This window comes from Asterias amurensis, chromosome 10, assembly GCF_032118995.1.
Source record: "Asterias amurensis chromosome 10, ASM3211899v1".
Lineage (NCBI taxonomy): Eukaryota > Metazoa > Echinodermata > Asteroidea > Forcipulatida > Asteriidae > Asterias > Asterias amurensis.
This window is the reverse complement of record NC_092657.1, coordinates 11,350,734-11,375,757: the sequence shown is the minus strand read 5'-3', so window position 1 is coordinate 11,375,757 and position 25,024 is coordinate 11,350,734. Positions and strand designations below refer to the sequence as shown.

General features: G+C 37.6%; 1 protein-coding gene across 1 annotated transcript in view; it reads left to right on the top strand.

Moving 5' to 3' along the window:
- LOC139942671 (plexin-A4-like) overlaps positions 1-25,024 on the top strand; it is a 55,183-nt gene that overhangs the window by 4,977 nt on the left and 25,182 nt on the right. Inside the window, 12 exon segments of the mRNA XM_071939491.1 lie at positions 2,881-3,037; positions 4,888-4,987; positions 7,441-7,555; positions 8,580-8,714; positions 10,574-10,669; positions 11,431-11,542; positions 14,304-14,485; positions 17,526-17,680; positions 18,286-18,406; positions 20,715-20,854; positions 23,872-24,036; positions 24,620-24,731. Of these exon segments, the coding sequence (XP_071795592.1) occupies positions 2,881-3,037; positions 4,888-4,987; positions 7,441-7,555; positions 8,580-8,714; positions 10,574-10,669; positions 11,431-11,542; positions 14,304-14,485; positions 17,526-17,680; positions 18,286-18,406; positions 20,715-20,854; positions 23,872-24,036; positions 24,620-24,731 (1,590 nt within the window).

Genomic DNA, 25,024 nt, shown 5'->3' with positions numbered 1-25,024 from the left:
AAAGATGACAACCTTGTCACATGAAGTTGTGTGCTTTCAGATGCTTGATTTCGAGACCTCAAAATCTAAGTCTGAGGTCTCGAACTCAAATTCGTAGAAAATAATCCTCCTTCTTTGAAACTCTGTTACTCCAGAGGGAGTCGTTTCTCAGAATTGTTTAAATTATTAACAACCCTCTAATGCTTGTTACCAAGTAACTTTTTATAAGTAAATTATTTTACAAGTAAATTATTTTGAGTAATTACAAAAAGTGTCCAGTGCCTTTAAATTAAAGGGTGAAATATTTATCTCATTTTGATGCTCAGGGTTTGTTAGTATCATACTGTCTTTGTTTTCTTTCATTTTATTTTTTAATTCTTCGGACAAAACAGTAAAACAAGCACATGCCGTCCAGGGAAGGGCAAAACGAAAAAAAAAAATAAAATATTCATAAAAAAAGATGTGCTCTCCCAGACGTAGCTCTTAAAAAAAATCACATTTATATACATTACAGTCACCTGGGGTGGTATTTTTCCAAAATAAAAGCTTTTGTCATTAAGATATGTGTTTTGATGAGTGGAATGTAAACAAACAGTTAACTAAGGTTCTTAAAAAGTAGTTCTCATTTTATTTACAAATTTAAGATTAGACCCCGACCCGAGAGGGGCAATGTTCGTGATGTAACTCGAGTCGCGATATTTGAAGAGAAAACAATGTAGTCTGGACCCGTACACCACCTCTGGGTACCTGATCGATGATGCCTAGTACAGAATTACGGTCACGCAGCAGACTGCACGCACCACGGCTGCTGTGCATGCGGAAGGTCCACTCGTATTACCCTGCACGGTGAATCGCAAGCCTAAAACGTGCCCTCAAAATTCAAACTTTTCACGATTGGCTTATACGCTCCTGTAGGTTCGCCACGTCTTCCAGGTACCTGTTTGACTTCCCACTCTGGAATCGTTGTAGGGATGGCGTCATGATTTAGAACAACCCTTCTCTTCATGTCAAATGTGTGGTGTATTCCGGATTCGAACCACGAGGGCTGGAAGTGTCGCCGCACAGCGCTGAAAAAGACGTCGGACCGGACCAATATTGCTATTTCGCGGCCACAACCGCCCATACTTGGGATCTGCAGTAAACACATGCAACCTGACCCCATATTTAGTTGTTTTGCTGCATCTAGCAGCACCTGGTCTGCACTGCCGAGAAAATGCAAACAAACGTACAAACTCACGACTTGGACCTTACGTGTACTTTGCACGTGTGTTTACGCATTGTAGGCAAAGTCTGCCTCGATTGACGTCACAAAAGGGGTAGGCGGAGTCAGCCCCCAAACAACTTTATCTATTTTTTAAACATATAAATCGTGACAAACATTTAATAAGAAAATTGTAATATTGTTCAAAAACATAGACTTATATGTTTGAAGAAAAAAATATATATATATATATTTCCAGGTGACTTTAAACACTCTAAATCTGCAGTAAAATTTCAAACAAAATTTGGCAAGTAAAAAGCAATTACACAAATGATATACACAAGAACTTCCGTATAAAAACATACCCCAATACAACTAAGGCCCTTAAAGGATTCGGGTATTTTTTCAAAATGTCCACAGATTCACACCAAACCTTCAGGGCCCGAAGACAATGATAGTAGAAAGCCTTCCCGAAATACCACCTACTGAGGCTCTGTAGGCTTTTAGAAATGAGCAAAACAAGTCACAAAACAGTTCTTGTCCCACTTGAGTCTCGGTCTTAACAATAAAGGATGATCTCAATATTTCAACTATTACCTTTTTATGGCCAAAATAGACATCGTAGATAGTAATGAATAATTTGAGTCAAAAATGCACCCGGCCGCGCGGCTTTTTACGCCGAGAGTGTAAAAGGGCCTATCTATTATAATGACCTCTTAACGCCAGTGACGATATTCCACTAGTTGGGTTGAACACAGTTCTCCAGCTTTGTAAAACTGATGGCGCTATTTTTCCACACCAAATAACCGCCACGGACGTCACGATTTCTTTGTCGCGCAGGTTTGTTTGACCTCACGTTTTTTTCCAGAAATTTGGCTAGAAGCGTTCTGTATAAAAAAACATTTTACCATGTTTTAACGTGAGGTAAGAGACTCGTTATATTTAGCTGTTCCGACCTACCGTCGGAACAGGTTTTGTTTCTGTCGAGATTTTTATTGTTTTTCTTATTCTTTGTTTCCGCCTAAAACCCATAGCAATTGCGCACGTTTTTTTTTTTCTTTAAACCTAATATCCTAAAGTTTAAGGACAAAAGAGTTAAATCATATACCAAACTGAAGCTTAGAACATAAGCTTTACTCTAAATGTAAAAAATGTTATAATTCTTAATTAATTAACAACGTTAATGAATTGTGCGGCCAATTTTCGAACTGTTTGTAGTTATAGGGTCATTGGGGATTAGAGAATATTTTTGAAAAACCGTGACCCCAAGTTGACCTCTTCTTCCGGGTCAACCAGAAGTGGGACCATATCTCAGGAACTATACGACCGATTTTCAAACTTTTATGTCAGTTATAGACTCCTTGGTCATTGAAGCACATAATCCAAGCAAAACAACACGGAACAGCTTTGTGTTTGTTCACGAACACCTAATGTCTAGTTTGTTTATGTTTCCTATGGACTACAGCTATTATAAAACTTTTATCAATATATTTGAGATCATACTGTATTGGCTGTTTAACCAATCTTTTTGTAAAAATGTATATATATTATACTAAGCGCCTTGAAAACAATGTCGGTAGATACATGCGCTATATAAGATTTCGATATTATTATATTAAACGATTGTTAACCCTGAATCCACATAATATTTTGCCATGAGCTATACATAAATAATGGTGTAATTCATCTAACAATTTCAGATCGTACTGACTGTAAAGCAACTCCCCGAACTTCAAGAAGGCGAGACCTACTCCTGCAAGTTTAATGATCTGCCGGTGTATCAGGGAAGGACAACTGGAAATACTGTCGCATGTAGCATTCCTCCACCAATTGACCGGCCAAACCTCCCTCCAAATGGTATATACCCAAAGAGGCATAACTCTAAATTGTTCTATGCAGTGTTATTATAAGGGAATCAATGTGTGGTGAAGAGGTTTTCAACTAGTGATTTAAACCCGCACCGAGGCCTGGACTTGATAATTTTACCGAGACGAAGTCGAGGTAAATTATCTAGAACCAGGCCTCGGCGGGTTTAAACCACTAGTTGAAAACCGATTCAACACACTTTGTGGTTCCCTTCATAAATACTATTTCGGTCATAAAATATCAACACTTTCAGTTAAAAAGGTAAAATGAATGCAAAAATTATAATTATTCAATTATTTCTTTCAACACAACACCCCTCCAGCTATGAAATATTTAGGCCCTCGGGTAAACAACTCCTTATAAGGAGCTGCCGTGCGCGTCGCGCGTATCGCGTGATGTTGCACAACTGTTTCAGCCGTTGCTCTCGACCACTAGGAATGAAGAAACTGTCTTATACGCACAGGTGCAAGCGCGCGTGTCACGCCCATGTTTTAACACTTTTTACTGGTGTTATATCAACCGCTCAAACAACACCTCGTGATGCCCTCTCGACCAATCAGAATGGATAAACTGTCTTAGGTATTTATGAATTATTATTATTACTATTATTTATTCGGGCATTTCACAAAGAACAATAACAATACATGTAATTGCAAGTAAGATTATAGTACTAGGAAAAAAAATGAAAAAAATAAAATAATGTTGAACAGAACTACATAATAGCATACATGCTAAATAATGGCAACTAAAGCACTGGTCCTGAATGATGATGACTGACATAAGGTTTGGATACAACAAGAAACTTGTGAATAATAGATGAGAGAGTAAGGGTAGATTGTGAAAGGACAGAAAACATGGTGGGAGGGGAAGAGCAGGAACTAGGGACAGAGACAACCCATTTCAAGCTGGCCATGATTAACAAAAGAGTACTTAAACCCTGTGACTCTAAAGTGATGTATGTTATAGCCCAGGGGTTATTTCCTGCTTTGCGGAAGGCCAACTGTATTTTGCTTCCCATTAACTTTCATTTAACAAACTCCGTGGGAAAAGGGTCATCCTTCCTTTCTCACAATGTTTCGATTTTGTCAAATGCTATGGTGATTCAAATGTACACACAGCCAAACAGTACTTTCAGTCTGACAGTACTAGAAACTTTCCCTTGAATTTTTACTTACTGAGGTGCTGTAGTTTTAAAGAAATGAGTAAAACACATAATTTCGTCTCAGTTTTAGCATGTAAAAACGTATCAATCTGTTATGCTATATAGTTTTGGTATAATATCATAACGGGTTTAATGAGATTTTACATGCTAATTTTCGTCTTCCTGAGACAAATTGTGTGACTTGTTTTACTAATTTTTCAAAAACTACACAACCTCAATTAGTAATATTTGAAGGGAAGGTATCAACTATCATTATCTTCAAACCCTGTAAGTTTAATGTAAATCTGTGGACATCTTAAAAAAGGTACACGAAAAAGCGAAGCTCAAAATGAGAACTGCCTAGACAACTTTTAAATAGCATACTAAATACGGAATGTACATATTTTAAATGGAGAGCACTGCATTTCGATGAAATTCTCTGCCTGAACCATTATAAATTTGTATGTATTTCCTTTCGCTTTGGCAACTTTGTAATTAATGGGCAGGTGTGTATACATAATGACTGTCTCACTACGGCCTTTTCGAAGCCACGGGTTTAGCTTCGGCTCAGTCAAAAGCCCTGTCAACATTCATGGAGCTCTTGCTAAAACAAAACCTCACGATTTCAAAATGACTGAAGGAGCCCGAAGCATAATGCTTGGTTTCAAAGGGACTCGTGTTCAAATTTTCTGTTTTACAGAGGACCATGTGTACATGCAGCTTAGTGTTGTTTCCTCGGTTTCCATGGTGGCGTTTATCTCCACCGAGTTCACTTTCTATCAATGTTCACGGCACAAAAGGTAAGTTTGATCCCATTGTATACTTGCATTCCACTCTAAGCAGACAAAAACCCATTTCTGATGAGCGGGCCATGAAAAACCATGGCACACTAATACACCATTACTCTAGGTAGGCTACACGCTATACACCCAACACAGGGGAGATTTGGGTGCGTTCGTTTAGCTGCCCTGGGTAGACCTCGGTGTGTGGCGGGTTTTTTTTTTCTTCAGGAAAACCGTGGGTAATTATCTGCACACGTTCGTCCTGGAAAAAAAAAACGCCACACACCGGGGTCTACCCAGGGAAGCTAAACGAACGCACCCATTGCTGCCTTAATGGGGCATGGATTGGGGGGGGGGGTTGAGGGGGTGGATAGAGGATTTCAAGTAAAAATATTCTGTTACTCAAGGCATTCCCATTGCTTTACTAAATACATGCTTGACTGAAAACGAGGACAAACACAAGACCTTTAGTGTTCTCTTCAGACGCTCCAATCAAGAAGTCGAAGAAAATCCCTTACAGAAATGTCCCATGAGAATCCCATGGGAAATTTTCCCATGGGATTCCCATGGTGAATTGGGCATGGGAAACCCATGGGAATTATCATGGGAAATTGTATGGGTATCCCATGGGAAATCGTATGGGGATCCCATGAAGGAACCCCATGGGATCCCATGTAGGAACCCCATGGGATCCCATGGAGAATCCCCATGGGATCCCATGTAGGAACCCCATGGGTCCCATGTAGGATCTCATGGGGTCCCATATAGGATCCCATGGGATCCCATGGAGGAACCCCATAGGTCCCATGTAGGATCCCATGGGATCCCATGTAGGATCCCATGGGGTCCCATGTAGGATCCCATGGGGTCCCATGTAGGATCCCATGGGGTCCCATGGAGGATCCCATGGGGTCCCATGGAGGATCCCATGGAGGATCCCATGGGATCCCATGTAGGATCCCATGGGATTCCATGTAGGATCCCATGGGATCCCATGTAGGATCCCATAGGGTCCCATGTAGGATCCCATGGGGTCCCATGTAGGATCCCATGGGATCCCATGGAGATCTCCATGGGAACCTACATGGGATCCCATGGATCCCCATGGGATCCTCCATGGGATCCCATGGAGGATCCCATGGGGTCCACGGCCTGTACGAAATACTCTCATAAGAATCTTATATAATAAGAATCTTATTCAAATTTTATAAGAACCTGTATTGAGCTGCTAAGAGCAGTCTCATAAGAATCTTATAAGAATATTATGAGAATCTTTAAGTAGTGTTTACAAAAGAAATCTGAACGTTATGAGAATATATAAGTATTATTTAAAAAAAAAAGTGTTATTAAAATGTCATTGATAGCTCCGTGCTCAGAGCTAGATGAGCCTAAAGCAAACCAAATCTTTAAACAGATTTAAGACCAAACAAAATTTCAACTTGAAAGGCTGCACTAAGAATAAAGCGTCAAATTTATTTTGCATACAATTTTGTTTACAACGAATAAAAATAGTAGTTTTCATGTACATGGACTGGCTACAAGACACTCAAATAGAGAAAATAAATTGTGCTTAAACACGTGTCTGATACTACGATAATTATGTCAAATAAATGGATATTCAGCAGAAACTGATTGCTGGAGGGACCTTTTTCTGTGCATGCATTTAAATTTTTCTCAAGATGGTGCATACATTGAATACATTATTTTCGGCTAAATTTTGTCTCATTATTTACCTCATTATCATTATCATTATCATTATCATTATCATTATCATTATCATTATCATTATCATTATCATTATCATTATCATTATCATTATCATTATCATTATCATTATCATTATCATTATCATTATCATTATCATTATCATTATCATTATCATTATCATTATCATTATCATTATCATTATCATTATCATTATCATTATCATTATCATTATCATTATCATTATCATTATCATTATCATTATCATTATCATTATCATTATCTTTATCTTTATCATTATCATTATCATTATCATTATCATTATCATTATCATTATCATTATCATTATCATTATCATTATCATTATCATTATCATTATCATTATCATTATCATTATCATTATCATTATCATTATCATTATCATTATCATTATCATTATCATTATCATTATCATTATCATTATCATTATCATTATCATTATCATTATCATTATCATTATCATTATCATTATCATTATCATTATCATTATCATTATCATTATCATTATCATTATCATTATCATTATCATTATCATTATCATTATCATTATCATTATCATTATCATTATCATTATCATTATCATTATCATTATTATTATTATTATTATTATTATTATTATTATTATTATTATTACTATTATTATTAATATTGTTGTTATTTCCTCTTATTAATCAAATGAATTTCTCCACGCTTTAATGACACATTGGGAATTGATTGTATCTGTACAGTTGTGGCGAGTGCGTAACAAGTTCTTGGGACTGTGATTGGTGCGTATTTGACAATACATGCGCCCATCAAAGTACTGACTGTTCCAACGAATTCTCCATTGTCAACGGTCTCAATGTTGGTGATGTTATTATATTATTTTCTGTTTGTTTAAAGGCACTGGACACCCTTGGTTAATGACAAAGACAAGTATTCTAACTTTGTGTATCCCAACATAATGCATCAAATAACAAGCCTTTGACAATCTTGGCTCAGTTGGTCATCGAAGTTGCAAGAGAAAAATGGCACACGTCACGTACAGCATATTTGGAGATTATAAATATACTGGTATAAATTATAAACATATCAAATGGAGCAAACTCAATAAAGTTTGAGGAAGTATCTTACTATTTGAAACGCATCAAAGGCACTGGACACTGTTATAAATGAAGCATCCGAATGCATACAACTTCGTGTGACAAGGGTGATTTTTTTTCATTATTATCCTGCAAGTTCGACGACCAATTGAGCTCAAGTTTTCACAGGTTTGTTATTTTATGCTGATGTTAAGATACACCAAGTGAGAAGACTGGTTTTTTTTATAGACAATTACCAATAGTGTCCAGTGTCTTCAAAAGTAAAACCAGCAAACTCATCTGTGTTTCCTGTTGATAGATTGTTTGTTCAGGATCCAATTACAAGGCCCTTCCTGCTTTTGTTTTGTTATATTATGTGCAACACGATCTTTTGTGAAAAGTGCATATACATTTACTCGCCGTGTTATGTTTTTTGTCATCGGTTTGCTTTTTTTTTTCCAATTCGATTCAATAGGGTTTATTCAAATTATCACAAAATACCCGACAGAAGTTAAAAAGATCTAAACTGGCGTGTTAACATTCGTTATTGTAAACAATTAAAAAAAAAAACATCAACACCCCGACTTAAAAAGAGAAGAAAAGCTGTAGGCATATGCACAAAATATGATAACAATCTGATTAAATTTGATAAAAGTTTGAAAACAATTTACCCAACAGATACAGAAACTTGTTGTTTAAATCACCGTTAATTATACAGTTTCACTAATGCTGGAACACTAGGCTCTCGTGTGAAAAGTGTCTACAATTTCACTCGTTGTTTTATGTTTTATGTGGCTCTACTTTAGAATCCTGCTGGGGGAGCAAACCGAGGACCAACCTTCTGTCCTCAGCTACAACCGCAGTATGGGGAGATTCTTGTTCCAGTCGACATTCAAAAAGAATTACAAGTCAATGTCTCCAATATACCAGACTCCAACGAGGTTTGTCACATTTTGTTATAACTTAAAGGCAGTGGACACTATTGGTAATTACTCAAACATTTTATTTGCATAAAACCTCACTTGGTATCGATTAATAGAGAGCTGTTGATAGTATAAAACACTGTGAGAAACGGCTCCCTCTGAAGTGGAGTAGTTTTCGAGAAAGAAGTAATTTTCCACGAATTTGATTTCGAGACCTCAAGTTTAGAATTTGAGGTCTCGAAATCAAGCATCTGAAAGCACACAACTCCGTGTGACAAGGGTGTTTTATCTTTAATTATTATCTCGCAACTTCGACGACCGATTGAGCTCAAATTTTCACATGTTTGTGAGAAGTGAGAAGTCTGGTCTTTGACAAATACCAATAGTGTCTACTGTCTTTAAAGACACTTGACAATATTGGGAACTGTCAAAGACTATAGTCTTCTCACTTGGTGTATCTCAACATAATGCACATTACTCGTTACCAAGAAAAAGGTTTTATGCTAATAATTATTTTGAATAATTACCAATAGTGTCCACTGCCTTTAAAGGAACATTACATAAACGGTAGGAAGCACAATTGTGAAGACCATGGCCAGATTAATATGAAACTTAAATGGTCTATAGAAAACGTCCCTTTAAATATTTTTGACTGAAATGTCATATTATTTTGATGATAAATAGTTAGTCTAATTTCACGTTTGGAGTTGCGTCAGTATATGTGAAAGGAGGTATTACGCTCAGGTCGTAAATAATCGCCAACTGAAAAGTTAAGATTATAAATCACAGAGGGCTTATAATAACAAATAATTTATTGAACTTATAATGCACTCTCTCTATAACCAGCCTTTTCCAGAGCCCATAAAAAAATAAATAATAATCTAGACAGGATGTGTTCTTAGCACCAAGTGAAGCAGCTAGGGGATGTATGCTCGGAGTTAAACAGCTACTCGGGCGGATTGTGTTGAATAGAAATGCTGTTTTAACTTGTTTATAATGCACTTGGTCACCATTTTAATGTATGTTTGATATTATGGTGTACACTAAAACTTTTCGTAATAATCGATTAAAAAAACAGCTACCAACCTACAGGTTTTGAAAAAACTAAAAACACTTCTGCTGTTGACGGCGCGCGTCAAAGGCCAATGCTTTGACGTCATTTGTGGGAGTTTGCTTTGTAATACATCCACGCTCCAACAAAGCGGCTTTAAAAATTGGAGCTCCAAACTGTGACGTTTTGAGAGTAATTACGTTACGGAGCATTTCGCAAATCTTTAAGAAAAGCGATGGATAAGGATATTCAAAATGTTTTTTTTTTTTACACAATTGAAATCTATTTATAATCATATGACTCGATTTCCTTATTCATTGAAACCATTTGAAATGCAATTCAGAAAAGTTTACGACTTGACATTTTCGTTCGAGCAGGTCTTTAAGAAAGTTGGTTCAGTGATAATCAGGTTACAAAGCGCCTTGATCTACTTTTATTGATATGTGCATTAAAAAAGGCAACAAAATGTTGTAATTATTTAAGGCAACTGACACTATTGGTTCTCAAAATAATAAGCATACAAACTTACTTGGTAACGAGCGCTGGAAAGATGTTGAAAATATAAAACATTGTGAGAAACGGCTCCCTCCGAAGTCAGCTAGTCTTTGAGAAAGAGGTAATGCAATGGTGTTTTGTTCGTTTATTATTCTCTAGTAAACTCAATGACTTAAATACGCCCAAACTTTCTTGAGGTACTATCCTTGTATCTTGAGACCTATATTGTCTGACGTAAAACAATCATTTTTTTTTTTAGATAAGACAATGCACGAGTGAAACATCCTGTTTTACTGTTGTAACTCTCATAGCTCATTCTTTTTCATGCTAGCGCAACTATAAGTGTTCCTTGTTAATTGACAACCTGCAACTGAGTGTCCAAGCTACTAGAGTATCAGATGACGTCATCATATGTAATAGTCGATCGGTAAGTATTACAAGTTGCTAAAAAGGATAAGTAATAATACATTATAGACTGTGCAAACATATTTCTGTTCGCATATTTAATGTCAAACGGCTAGATCATGTTTTTGTTTGTCTAAAACATTTCGTATTAAAGCACCGTTAATAAGGATCTACTCATTGTATCTCGAGCAAGTCACAACTGTAAGAGCTCTCACTGACCAATTGGTTTATCATCTGCCACATCTGGAAATCAAATCCACTGGACCTGCTATTTCAGTTTATCCTGTACTGGGGCATCTGTCAACACCTCCAAGTGGAATCGCCCAATTTAGCATGGGGTTAGGAAAATAAAATTAGTTAGTCCATAAGTGCGTGTCTTGCTGCCACTGTACAGCTTGTGTATGGTAAAACAAAAATATATTATTTGTTTTTCTTCCAAAATTAAGTAAATACCATCCACATCTGCTCAGGATTCTTATAGCATCCATAGAAAGTAAGAGAAGGCATACACACATTTTTGTCTTCATATTTCTAAACTATATTAATATAATATGCACAGAACTACATTGTGAGTGTTCTCACTGATCTACGATTGTACGTTGACAATATATAGGGGGCGCTTTCCAGGGTTATACCCTCAAATCAAATCAAAAAGTAATAATATTAATTTGTCCCAGATCCAAATTTAACATTATTAAAATTAACACACATAATAAACACAACTCTTACCTAGAAGATCACAGATGGTCAATTTCTGAAAACACCTTTTGTTTTCCTTTTAAGTACACGTATGAGGCGGACGATGTCAAAGAGTTTGTTGCGCAACTGTCAATAAGTTGGAACAATGACCGGGAGCTGGACGATTTCGAGCTGGACGATTTCAACAAATTTAACGGTGAGCACAAATACAATTTTGTTGTACACAAAAATGGACACCTTTATACGGAGGCTTTTTGTATAGGATTTACTATTTTGCCAGGGCAAATAACTTATCCGGGCGAATAACTACTTTATCCGGGCGAATAAGATTATAAACCACGGAGGGCGTATAATAACAAATAATTTATTGAACTTGAAATGCGCTCTCTCTATGACCAGCCTTTTCCAGAGCCCATAGAAAGAAAAAAAAATAATATCTAGACAGGATGTGTGAGAAACGGCTCCCTTCGATGTCAGGTAGTCTTTGAGAAAGAGGTAATGCAATGGTGTTTTGTTCGTTTATTATTCTCTAGTAAACTCAATGACTTAAATACGCCCAAACTTTCTTGAGGTACTATCCTTGTATCTTGAGACCTATATTGTCTGACGTAAAACAATCATTTTTTTTTTTTAGATAAGACAATGCACGAGTGAAACATCCTGTTTTACTGTTGTAACTCTCATAGCTCATTCTTTTTCATGCTAGCGCAACTATAAGTGTTCCTTGTTAATTGACAACCTGCAACTGAGTGTCCAAGCTACTAGAGTATCAGATGACGTCATCATATGTAATAGTCGATCGGTAAGTATTACAAGTTGCTAAAAAGGATAAGTAATAATACATTATAGACTGTGCAAACATATTTCTGTTCGCATATTTAATGTCAAACAGGTAGATCATGTTTTTGTTTGTCTAAAACATTTCGTATTAAAGCACCGTTAATAAGGATCTACTCATTGTATCTCGAGCAAGTCACCACTGTGAGCTCTCACTGACCAATTGGTTTATCATCTGCCACATCTGGAAATCAAATCCACTGGACCTGCTATTTCAGTTTATCCTGTACTGGGGCATCTGTCAACACCTCCAAGTGGAATCGCCCAATTTAGCATGGGGTTAGGAAAATAAAATTAGTTAGTCCATAAGTGCGTGTCTTGCTGCCACTGTACAGCTTGTGTATGGTAAAACAAAAATATATTATTTGTTTTTCTTCCAAAATTAAGTAAATACCATCCACATCTGCTCAGGATTCTTATAGCATCCATAGAAAGTAAGAGAAGGCATACACACATTTTTGTCTTCATATTTCTAAACTATATTAATATAATATGCACAGAACTACATTGTGAGTGTTCTCACTGATCTACGATTGTACGTTGACAATATATAGGGGGCGCTTTCCAGGGTTATACCCTCAAATCAAATCAAAAAGTAATAATATTAATTTGTCCCAGATCCAAATTTAACATTATTAAAATTAACACACATAATAAACACAACTCTTACCTAGAAGATCACAGATGATCAATTTCTGAAAACACCTTTTGTTTTCCTTTTAAGTACACGTATGAGGCGGACGATGTCAAAGAGTTTGTTGCGCAACTGTCAATAAGTTGGAACAATGACCGGGAGCTGGACGATTTCGAGCTGGACGATTTCAACAAATTTAACGGTGAGCACAAATACAATTTTGTTGTACACAAAAATGGACACCTTTATACGGAGGCTTTTTGTATAGGATTTACTATTTTGCCAGGGCAAATAACTTATCCGGGCGAATAACTACTTTATCCGGGCGAATAACTACTTTGTCCGGGCGAATTAATTTTTTGCACGGCCCATTAACTATTTCGCCCGGGCCAATTATTATTTTGCCGAAGCCAACTACTATTTTGCAAGGGCAAATAACTTGTCCGGGCGAATAACTACTTTGTCCGGGCGAATTAAATTTTTGCACGGCCCATTTACTATTTCGCCTGGGCCAATTATTATTTTGCCCAAGCCAACTACTATTTTGCCAGGGCTAATCATTTTTCAGGGCGAATAACTACTTTGTCCGGGCGAATTAAATTTGTGCACGGCTCATTTACTATTTCGCCCGGGCCAATTATTATTTTGCCCAAGCAAACTACTATTTTGCAAAGGCCAAGTACTATTGCCCGGTCGAATTACAATTTTGCCTGGGCGATTTACTATTTTGCCTGGGCCAATTAATTTTTTAACCGGGCCATTTACTCATTTTGCCCGGGCCAATTACCTTTTAGCCTGGGGTCAATTACTATTTTTGGCAAGACGAATTACTTTGCCCGTGTAATTCTCGCGCGAATACACAAACGCTGAAGAATGTTTGACTAAGTGCATTTGTATATTCCTGGTGAAATGCTAAACACCCAGTTACTTCCCCTCTGAGCTTTCTTTCCAATCAATTCGGGAGTGTTGCTGAAACACGTAGATTTTATGATTTTGGAAGGCTTATATGGGCAGCCATTGGCCTTTAGTTAAAGCCATTATACACTTTCGGTACAGAAAAAAATAAAACAATAAATTCACAGATTTACAAATAATTTACAGGGTTTACAGAAGGTAATGGTGAAAGACTTCTCTTGAAATATTGTTCCATGAAATGCTTTGCTTTGTGAAAAAAAATATTAAAACAATGTCAATTCTCGATAGCGAGAATTACGGATTAATTTTAAACACATGTCATGACACGGCGAAACGCGCGGAAGCAAAAGTGGGTTTTCCCGTTATTTTCTCCCGACTCCGATGACCGATTGAGCCTAAATTTTTACAGGTTTGTTATTTTATATATAAGTTGTGATACACAAAGTGTGGGACTTGGACTACCGAAAGTGTATAATGGCTTTAAATACAAAAACATATAACAATGTATTTATACAGATTCTCAATTCAGTGGAAGTGAGTATTTCAAGAAATGTGTCATTCGTTTTTGCAGTTACGCTTTACAAATGCCATGTAGATCGGCTGGACTGCAGTCGATGTTTGTCAGTAGTTACTGCAAGACCGGAACTGAAATGTCGTTGGTGTGGTACCCAATGTGCGAACATAGAAAACACAGTGTGTTTGAACAGCGCTTTAGCACCAGGTGGTCAGTGTCCGGCACCATATTTAGAAAGGGTAAGAAAAAGACGTACACTCTAAAAACTCCCGGGTCAGAATTGACCGGGATTTTGGTCCAAGGGGACCAGACCAATTTCTGGGTCATTTTGACCAGAAGTTTGGTTAAAGTCACCTGGAAATATATATTTTTTTCTTTCAAACATAAGAGTATATGCTTACGAACAATAAAACAATTTTTTTAGTAATTGTTTGTCACGATTTATATGTTTAAAAAATATATAAAGTTGTTTGGGGGGCTGACTCCGCCTACCCCTTTTGTGACGTCAAACGAGGCAGACTTTGCCTGCAATGCGTATATTAAACACACGTGGAAAGTACATGTACGTCCAAGTCGTGAGTTGATACATTTCAAAAAGTGTTTTTCTGCATTCAGCAGCAATACACCTGGTCGGCATTGCCGGGAAAAAAAAAAAAAAAAAAAAGTGTTGAAACTTACAAACTCACGACTTGGTCCGTACATGTACTTTGCAATTGTGTTTACTCTACGCATTACAGGCAAAGTCTGCCTCGATTTACGTCACGAACAGCGCCCTCTCGGGTCGGGGTCTACTCTTAAATTTGTAAATAACATAAGAACTGACTTTTTAAAAACTTAGTTATCTGTTTATTCACATTCCACTCATCAAAACACATATATTAGTGACAAAAGCTTTATTTTGAAAAAAATACCACTTCCAGGTGACTTTAAAAGCGGTGATTTGAGTCGGATTCCGGAACACATTGTCACGGATTCCAGGTCAAACTGATCCAGAAAATGGGTCTGGCCCACTGGGACCCAATTCCGGATCAATTCTGTTCAAATAGTTAAATGTGTACACCATGCCCGGTGTGTCCCAATGTTCCCATACAATCGACAAGCAATGATTGTATGAATATAATGTTGTTTTGATTGCGAATCCCCATGTGAAATGTGATTGCGAGGTCAAAATGTGCCCTAAGCCAAAATGTGACCCGCTCGCGATATTCGTTTTCCAGCTCAGTTTCGGCAGAATCAATAGGGGGCGCTGTTGCGGGGATTTTCTTCATAGAAAAATATATGAGTTATGCATTAACTGTTGCGTGTTGCTTGCTACACAATACTATGATCACACACACACCCACGCACACGGGCAAGGCGCTGATGGTGATAATACGATACACCAACAACATGTTTGTCTGTACTGTTGTGTTTTGTTGTATTGTTTCATAATGCCACAATACAAAGCGTTCATATCCATGGAGGAAGAAAATATGTTCTTCCTTACACATTCATTAATTTTCTGCAATGGGAATTACCAATCACAAGTTACTAGTTTTTAGTGGTTATTCCCGTTGGTTATTAAATTGTTGACCAAATACTTTAAAGTCACCTGGAAGTGGTATTTTGTCAAAATGAAGCTTTTTCACTGAATAATGTGTTTTGATGAGTAGAATATAAATAAGCAATTAAATACGGTTTAAAACAAATTAGTTTCCATGTTATTTACAAATTTGAAAATAAGCCCGACCCGAGAGGGCGCTGTTCGTGACGTCAATCGAGGCGCGATGAATCGCATGCAGTGCCAACAAAAGATAGTGACGCTTGGCGCAAGCTAAAAACATGCCCTCAAAGTTGAAACAATACCTGATTTGTTTCACGTTAGTCAAATGCTCATTGAGGTTGTTACGTCTTTCAGGTACCTTCTTCGACTTCCCCACTAGCTGGACAAATTGTTGGGATTGCGTCTTGTTTTAGAAAAGAACTTTTCTCTTCATGTCAAAATGTGTAGTGTTTTCCGGATTATCGAAGGACGACGGCTCGAAGTGTTTGCTGCACAGCGCTGGCAAAGACTTGCAAACTGACCCCATCTTTACTTGTTTTGCTGCATCCATGCAGCAATACACCTGGTAGACATTGCTGGAAAAATGCAAGAAAAAAACTTTTTCGAAACGTACAAACTTACGGCTAGGACTTGAATGTACTCGTACGTCCGTACGTGTGTTCGATGTTCGATCAAGGCAAAGTCTGCCTCGATTGAAGTTACAAAAGGGGTAGGCGTAGTTACCCGACACAACTTTATTTATTTTTTTAAACGTAGAAATTGTTGAAAACAATTACTCAAAAAAATATGTTATTGTTCAGAAACATATACTCTAATGTTTAAAACAATATATACATATTTCCAGGTGACTTTAACAAGCTGGATTTAACATATAAAATGCTAGATTCAACACTTTTAAAGTGTAGTCACTTACCGAACTCGTGCAAGTGTTGGATTCAACTATTTAGTTCTTAGAGTGTATAACATTGTGTGTTTGCTTAGTGCACATCTTTAAGGCGTTTACCAACCAATAGAGTCTGTACGCAATTAAAGGGTCCTTCAGCATGTTTACCACGTGCTCATTGATACACAAGCTTAGAAACACGTATAGTTGTAACGCAAAAATTGCCCTTTTTTCATTGTCAAAGCCACAATTATTAGCATGCTCAGAACGAGCTAAACAATTAGTCTGCTGCCACCTATTGTTCAACTCGAAAGTCTCCCATTGTCAACTGGGCCCAATTTCATAAACCCTGTAAGCACACAAATTTGCTTAGCATGAAATCTCTTCCTTAATAAAAACAGGATAACCAACCAAATTTCTAAATGATTTTCAGGATAAGCTAACAACAGTTGAATGATAGTAACAAGTAATATGCAACAAATTAAAATTTGGTTGGTAATCTTGTTTTTATAAGGACAGGTTTGCGGTAACACCATGTGATGACTATCCATAATGAGTTGGGGTGGTTCTGAAAAGAACCGTTGGTTTAACTCTACGTTTCGATCAGTATGCTCTGGTCGTCTTCAGAGCACACTGATCGAAACGTCGAGTTAAACCAACGGTTCTTTTCAGAACCACCCCTACTCATTAGAGATAGTCATTACTTGGTGTATTTCCACCATGCAAAGTTTCAATACTACTAGTCTTGTTTGTATTAAGGAAGAGGTTTCATGCTAAGCAACTTTTTTGTGCTTACATGCTTTATGAAATTGGGCCCTGTTATCATGAGCTGTTATGATGATTGTTATTTCAGGTAGTTCCTGTATCTGGTCCAATGGAAGGCAATACCGTTATTAAAGTCATCGGAACCAATATCGGTCAAAGATTTCAAGACGTCCGAGGTGTGATGGTTGGTCAGCAGCCTTGCGATCTGACTGGACTTGAAGATCAGTACATAACTGGTCAAAGGTGATAACCCATCTAAAAATAATAGGCTCTTTTCGAAACCACGTCTTCGGCTTTGGATTCGGCTCATGCTAGTCTTTAGTCAAGGCGCTTTAGTCGGGTTGATGTTGTTTTGTCCTTAATGACATGTTTGGTAATATTGTCAAAGATTGTGTATCCCAACGTATGCTTACAATAATAAATCTGTAAACAATTTGCTCAAAATTGGTCGTCGTAGTTGCAAGAGAATAGTGAAAGAAAAAGCACCATCGTTGCACAACTTTGTGTGCCCTCCATTGCTCGTTACCAAGTAAGTTTTTGTGCTAACAAGTAAATTTAGTGACTACCGACAGTTTCCAGTGTCTCTAACAATTAAATTATAGAAACAGAAAACTACTTAATTTGAATAAAATAATGCAAGCCCCAAAATAAATCTCTACTCTAGCTCATTCGGCACGCGTCCGTGACGGCCTCATCCTCAAATCACCACCATCACCAAGGCCCAATAGTTTCATGGTTCGGCTATAACCGTAAGCACAGAATCGACGCTTATCTCTTTTGGATAATGTATTTTAACATTTGAAATTGAAAGAAAATTCAATAGTGATGTATATTTTGTTTCAACACAGTGTAAGCTGTCTTACAGCTCCAATGAGTCAGTATAGTACGCACTCTGTCACCATCTCAGTGGCTCCTGTCGACGGGGACGCATCCCTGCAGAGTACGGGGAAAGTGGACTTCACGTACACGGTAAAACACAAGTTTTTACGCCGAGCAATGGGAGACTTTTGGGACGCTTAGTGGCAGGTACAAGTCATTGTTCTCGGAAATGTGCGCATATTCAGAACTACGTGAACAATGTAAATTTACCTGGTCTGCTGCCACCAAGCGTTCCAAAGACTCCAATAAAATCGAACAGTTTTATTTTAATTTTAAAAACAGAAGCACATTTTGGGGAAAACAGTTTCATATTTAAACTTTAAAATTCCCGATATATCTTGAGAGAGGCTGGAATAACATTGAAATACACACCGAAACAACACGATTCATTTAAAGCAATTGAACATTGGAACAAAACAAAAAAAGGTTCACGGATTTACAAATAACTTAGAGGGCTTACAGAAGGTAATGGTGAGAGACTTGCCTTGATATTTTATTTCATGAAATGCTGTACTTTTTGAGAAAACATTTAAACAATACAAATTATCGATACGATAATTACGGATTTATTTGAAACACATGACACGGCGAAACGTGCGGAAACAAGGGTGGGTTTTCCCGTTATTTTCTTCCGACTCCGATGACCGCTTGAGCCTCAATTTATATATAGAATAACAAACCTGTGAAAATTCAGACTCAATCGGTCATCGGAGTCGGGAGAAAATGGCGGGAAAACCTTACCTTGTTTCCGCACGTTTCGCCGTGTCATGACATTTGTTTAAAATAAATCCGTAATTCTCGCTATCGAGAATTGATATTGTTTTAATGTTTTCTCAAAAAAGTAAAGCGTTTCATGGAATAATTTTTCAAGATAAGTCTTTCACCATTACCTTCTGTAAATCTTGTAAGTTATTTGTAAATCAGTGGACTTTTTTTTCTGTACCGAAAGTGTATATAGCTTTAAAAAGGATTTGGGTACTTTTTACACAAAACACACTTTTCATAGAATAACATTAAACTAACACCGTTTGAAGATAATGATATCAGGAAGCCTACCTCAAAATATTAGTTTCTGCGGTGCTGTAGTTTTTCGAGAAATGGGTAAAACAATGTAAAGCAAATTCGTTTTTACATGCTAAAATAATGTTCGTATCATGATCACTCAGACGAAAATTATTTTCATGACATTGTTTTACTCATCTGTCAAAAAAATACGGCACCTCAGCAAGTTATTTTTTCAGGGAAGGTTTCTACTATCATTATCTTCAAACTTTGTGAGTTTAGTGTAAATTTGTGGACATTGTGTTTTTTGTCCTCCAAAAAGTACATCAGTGAAGATATTTATATATTTTCTGTGTAAAATTAACAGTTTGGTCGATCTGGTTAATAATCAAGTACAATGCAGACCTTTAACAGTTAAAAAGTTTATTTCTTTAGTTGTGTAATGTTTAGTCAGTTCCTATTGTACGAAGATACAACTTCCCATGTTATGGCTAATGAGTCGAGTTTATTCCAGATAATGAGAATCAACTGTTACTTTCGGGCGGCCATGTTATAAGGTGATACATTGCATTATGGGAAGTAAACACTGGACTTGAGTCAGTCTGCTCATGGCATACTGCTACATCTATAAAGAAAGTTAGGGTAGTCTTTTCTATACAATTTTTCTAATCAATCCTTTTTGGTAGAGGGCGGTATCAATGTTGATGCTTTTAAACGAGAAATGGTTACACATGTATCCATTCGCTTACTATGTATATTACTACCAGGGCCCAGTTTCATAGAGCTGCTTAGCACGAAAATTTGCTCAGCGTTACACTTATTCCTTGATTAAACGGAACTACCAACAAAATTTCCATATGTTTTATATTGCAATAATTTCATGCTAAGCAAATTGTTGTGCTTAGCAGCTCTATGCAATTGGGCCCAGTTGTATTTGGCGTGTGTTTATCTGTCTTTAGCTTCTTTATGGAGCCACTTTGTTATTGGTGGAACACGGGGCTGGACGTATGTAATATTGAAATGTTTCCATTCATTTCTGCCTAGTGTTATTTCTGCCGTAAAATATTTGATCTGTATTGAAATTTGGCAAGGGGTATTTTGGGTACGTAGTTGAAGTCATGGTACCATTACTGTGCAGAAATCTAGCGTGAAGTAAACGTTTTAGAATTATTATTCGCTTTATGCAAATCTTTGGTCATGATAATTTGCAAGATCTGTATAAAGTGAATAACTATTTTAAAATGTTAATTTCACGTCTGATTTATTACTTGCCCACCATGACTTCAACTACGTACCCAAATTACCCCCTTGCAAAGTTTCGGGAAAGGGTGTAATAACATAAACAAATACTGTTGATGGAAACTTTACCTTTTTGACTTTCTCGATTTGATGGTAGGATCCAATGATCACGAATTTCCATCCAAGAATTGGACCTGAAGCTGGCGGTACTCTGATAAACATCATCGGTGTCAATATGGACGCTGGTACCGATATCAAAGCTATGATTGATACCAATGTAGCATGTGCAGTCATTCGGTAAGATACGAAAGAGTCCTCCTCTCTCACTCTGTAACATAGCTTTTCCCTACTTATCTATAATAACTTGTGTCGTCTTCAGTTAGCCTGATATTTTAGTCTTTCTATTCTATCATCAGCAGTTTGTTATGTCATTGTTCGTTTTGTCTGTATTGTCCTTAAAAAGAAACCATAACTAAATAGTAAAGTTGCGGGTACAACCATGTGTAAATCTCTTATGAGTTGGTGTAACTCTGTCAGGGGCGACTTTGTAAAGTGGGTAACTCTGTAAGGGGCGACTTTGTAAAGGGGGTGTGGGCTCTGAAAAGAGCCGTATTGGTCTCGACGTTTCGAACAGTATACTCTGGTTCGTATTCGCTGTTTGTTTAATTGCTGTATAAAGGCTGTTTTCTACAAGCATCGGCTTACTCTATAAGGAGCCCCATGCTGTTGCTCATCTTTTGTTCATAGTTAATTCCTAGTTATTCAAAGACACTGGGCACTATTGGTAGTTGTCAAAGACCAGTCTTCGTACTTGGTGTGTCTCAACAAAATATGCATAAAATAGCAAACCTTGTAAAAATTTGACCTATAACTACGAAAGAAAAACGCCCTTGTCACACGACGTTGTGTGCTTTAAGATGCTTGATTTCGATACCTCAAACTCTAAACTTGAGGTCTCGAAAACAAATTCGTGGAAAATTACTTCTTTCTCGTAAACTACGTCACTTCATAGGGAACTGTTTCTCACAATGTTTTGTACTGTAAAGCTCTCCCCTTTACTCGTTACCAAGTGAGGTTTGGTGCTGATATTTATTTGAGTAATCACCAATAAAGTACACTACCTTTAAGCATTATTTGCTTTAACACTACATTATTTTTGTTTACTTACAATACTTTTGATTTCGTTCCCTTTCTATCTACTGATCATTTCTCTTTTTGTACTGTTTTCCACCACGAGTATGAAAACTACTTCGTATTGGGTGAACTACTCCTTGTAGATAACGATGTTGTATTTAGCCTTGCTCAAGGCAGTCGCATTATTCGCTCCGAAAAGACGCCGCTGTAAACCCACCCGTATACCCTGTGCGTGGTGCGTGCGATCACACCGCATGGCCCACCCGGCCGTATACACACTGTCACATCGTACGACTACTGTACACACAAGTCATCCGCACTCGTACCACTAACCGCATGCGGAGGCCGTCAGGCCGACAGCCTTGTCGGGTCTGTAACCTCCGGGCTTAATGTGTTGTATCGAAAAATTTCCACTAGTGGAAAAAATTGGGGGGCTCTCGGATATGCTAGTATGCAGTCCATGAATATGTATATCTTTCGTCAGACCTATCAGACACCACAGGATTTCAGGCAAATGAATTATTCATTTTGACGTCCAATCACGCACGCCTATCATGCTCGCTGAGCGTCCGTGGTGGTGGTGGTGTGTGATGTAGACATGTCTCGTCTTTCGCGGGCATTATGGTAATGAGCTGACCGTGGGAACTCTTCGCTTATTGTAGTAATGAGGTCAGTGGCTTCAACACAGACCCTACAAGGCTGTCGGCCTGACGGCCGACGCATGCGAATAGTGTACGGGGCATCGTGTCGTGCGATGTTACGCACAGTGAATACGGGTGGGTTTTTATACAGCGGCGGTCTTTTTTCGGAGTGAATAATTCGACTGCCTTGAGCAAGGCTATGTTGTATTGTTCTTTTTCGATATTTAACATATTCTACACTGGTTGTTCGATGCAGTATCGGATGGGCCAAATGAATCGAATCACCTTACAAAGATGAAATAATTGTGTTTCAAAAAACAACATGACCACTGCACTGCAAAAACGTTGGTCAAATCATTTGTTGGGCAAAGTAACTTCAACAATTATTGGTCGATAATTGCCCAACAAAACAAATAATTGGTCTTGTTGGGCAAACATTTTGTTTGCCCATTCTTTGTTTAAAAAGCGGAACAAAAGTTGGGCAAGTGTTGGGAAAATATTTCGTAATCTGAATTCATCATAATTGTTGGTTACACTTTTGCTTATCTATTGGGCAACTTTTTGGTAATCTCGATTGTTGGTTAAAATTATGCACATTAGTTGGTCAAATCGTCCGATCATGCGCACTACGATTAAAGAGTTGCCAAAAAGTTGGGCATTAAACAGTAGAACAGAGATATTTTCCAACATGGCGAGTGGAGGAGTGGCTGTGACGAGCGGGGTTGTCCAGTGGATATAGATCCAATTTGAAGGTGAGTTTTTAACTAAATATGAAGTTGTGTTTTCTATTCAGTCGTACATTATAGTCGTGACAATTGCAGAGCGAGCAACACATTGACACTACTGTGATAGTTTCAGTTTTATCATGCCATTATGTGCAACGCCGGTTGTGGCATGTATGCGTGGTTGTTGTGTTGCTTTGTGTATGAAATACATGCATGGACCTATCAATGCATTGCTTGCGCTGCAACTGTCACGACTGTGTACAACAACTGAACAGGAAACAAACTTTATTTAGTTAAAAACTAACCTTCCAAAGCATCTACAAACCACTGAGCACCCTCACGATTTTGAGAGAGATGCCAAGGTCACAACTCACCACCGTTTGCCATCGTGGAAAATATATTTTATATGCCTGGTTGTATGACGTATCACAGGAGAAACTGTAAATCAAAGGGTTTAATACATTCACCATTTGTTGGATAACACCGAAAATGGTTAAACATTTTAACTAGATCATTAATAAAATCATCGCCCACTAAGTGGGTAATTGATAATTATTAAATACCAAGAAAATGAGTAAACAAAAAAATACCCAACTGTTGGTTACCAAAATATACCCAACTATTGATGATGAAATATTACCCAATTATTTGGCAATCAGAGCGCCCAACTTTGATGGGTAATACTTTGCCCAAAAGTTGGAGGAGTTCACTATTCGCCCTTAAATGGGTAAAAAGTTGGGAATTTTTTTACCCAATATTTTTACAGTGTGTAATCAAAAGAGGTACTTGTGTTTTGTTTTGTTTTTTATGATAGGCGTAACAACACGGCTATTGTGTGTTCCACCGCTGCCTCCACGGTGGGTAAAACTGGTCGCATCACTGTTTCAATTGACGGTGCTCTGAGGAGTTCAACTGAAAACTTTACTTTTCAACCCAATCCGGATGTAATCGACATACAGCCCAGGAGGAGCATCAAGTCGTAAGTTTGTTTAATAATGATAATAATAGTGGCTTCTTATATAGCGCGCATAACCGTTACACAGTGACGCTCCTGACGCTGTAACTACAGTATTTCCTGCAACTAGTGTGTAGTACGTTTGAATTATGAGACATGGGCCCCTTTCGAAACCACGGCTTCGGCTTTGGATTTGGCTCAGTCTAGCTTGGCCCCGCGGTTGTTTTGACTATGTTGCGCGCGTTTGTTTTCTTTTCGTACGCGCTTAGGGTTCCATACACTAGGGCGGAGCTGGAGGCCCAATCCAAAGTCGAAGCCGTGGTTTCGAAAAGGGCCCTAATCCTTTCAGTACAATGTAATAGTTTACAAGGTGACATGGCGCAATGTGCAGCTAATCAAACCAGAAACACCGGTGCGAACCCATTCTCTTTTCGATAAGTGGACAAAAGGACATACAACAGTAACGTTAACACCATATGGTCGCCATCGGCTTCATCCTATCATATCAATTATATAAAGGGGACAAGCTGAAGGGGCCCGCTCAACAACCCCCATTTTGCCAATAGTTAAACGAATTAATACATATATATTTTTTTTTATTTGACAGCGGTGGACGGAAACTTACGGTTTCAGGAACTGGTCTATCCGTGAGTAGAGCTACGATGTTTGTCCAACACAAATACGTAAACGATAAAGGGATGGACAACATGTTTGAAGAAGTAAGTCAAATATTGATGATCCCTATTTTTAGCGGCATTAGTTCAAAAGCATTACTTTTACCTACTTGTTTTTTTTTTAAGCCCGAGAGTTTTGGGATTTATCGTATAAATTGAGAATAATATGACAATTCAGGAAGAATTTGGTCCCCTATAGGAATACGCAATCTGAGAAGCGTTACCGCAGTAACGCTTTTAAGTTTCAAATGTTTGTGCACAAAAACTTATGAATTATTTTACATAACTGCATAACTTCGAGGTGAAATTCTTCTCAACATGTTTTTTTTTTACTAATT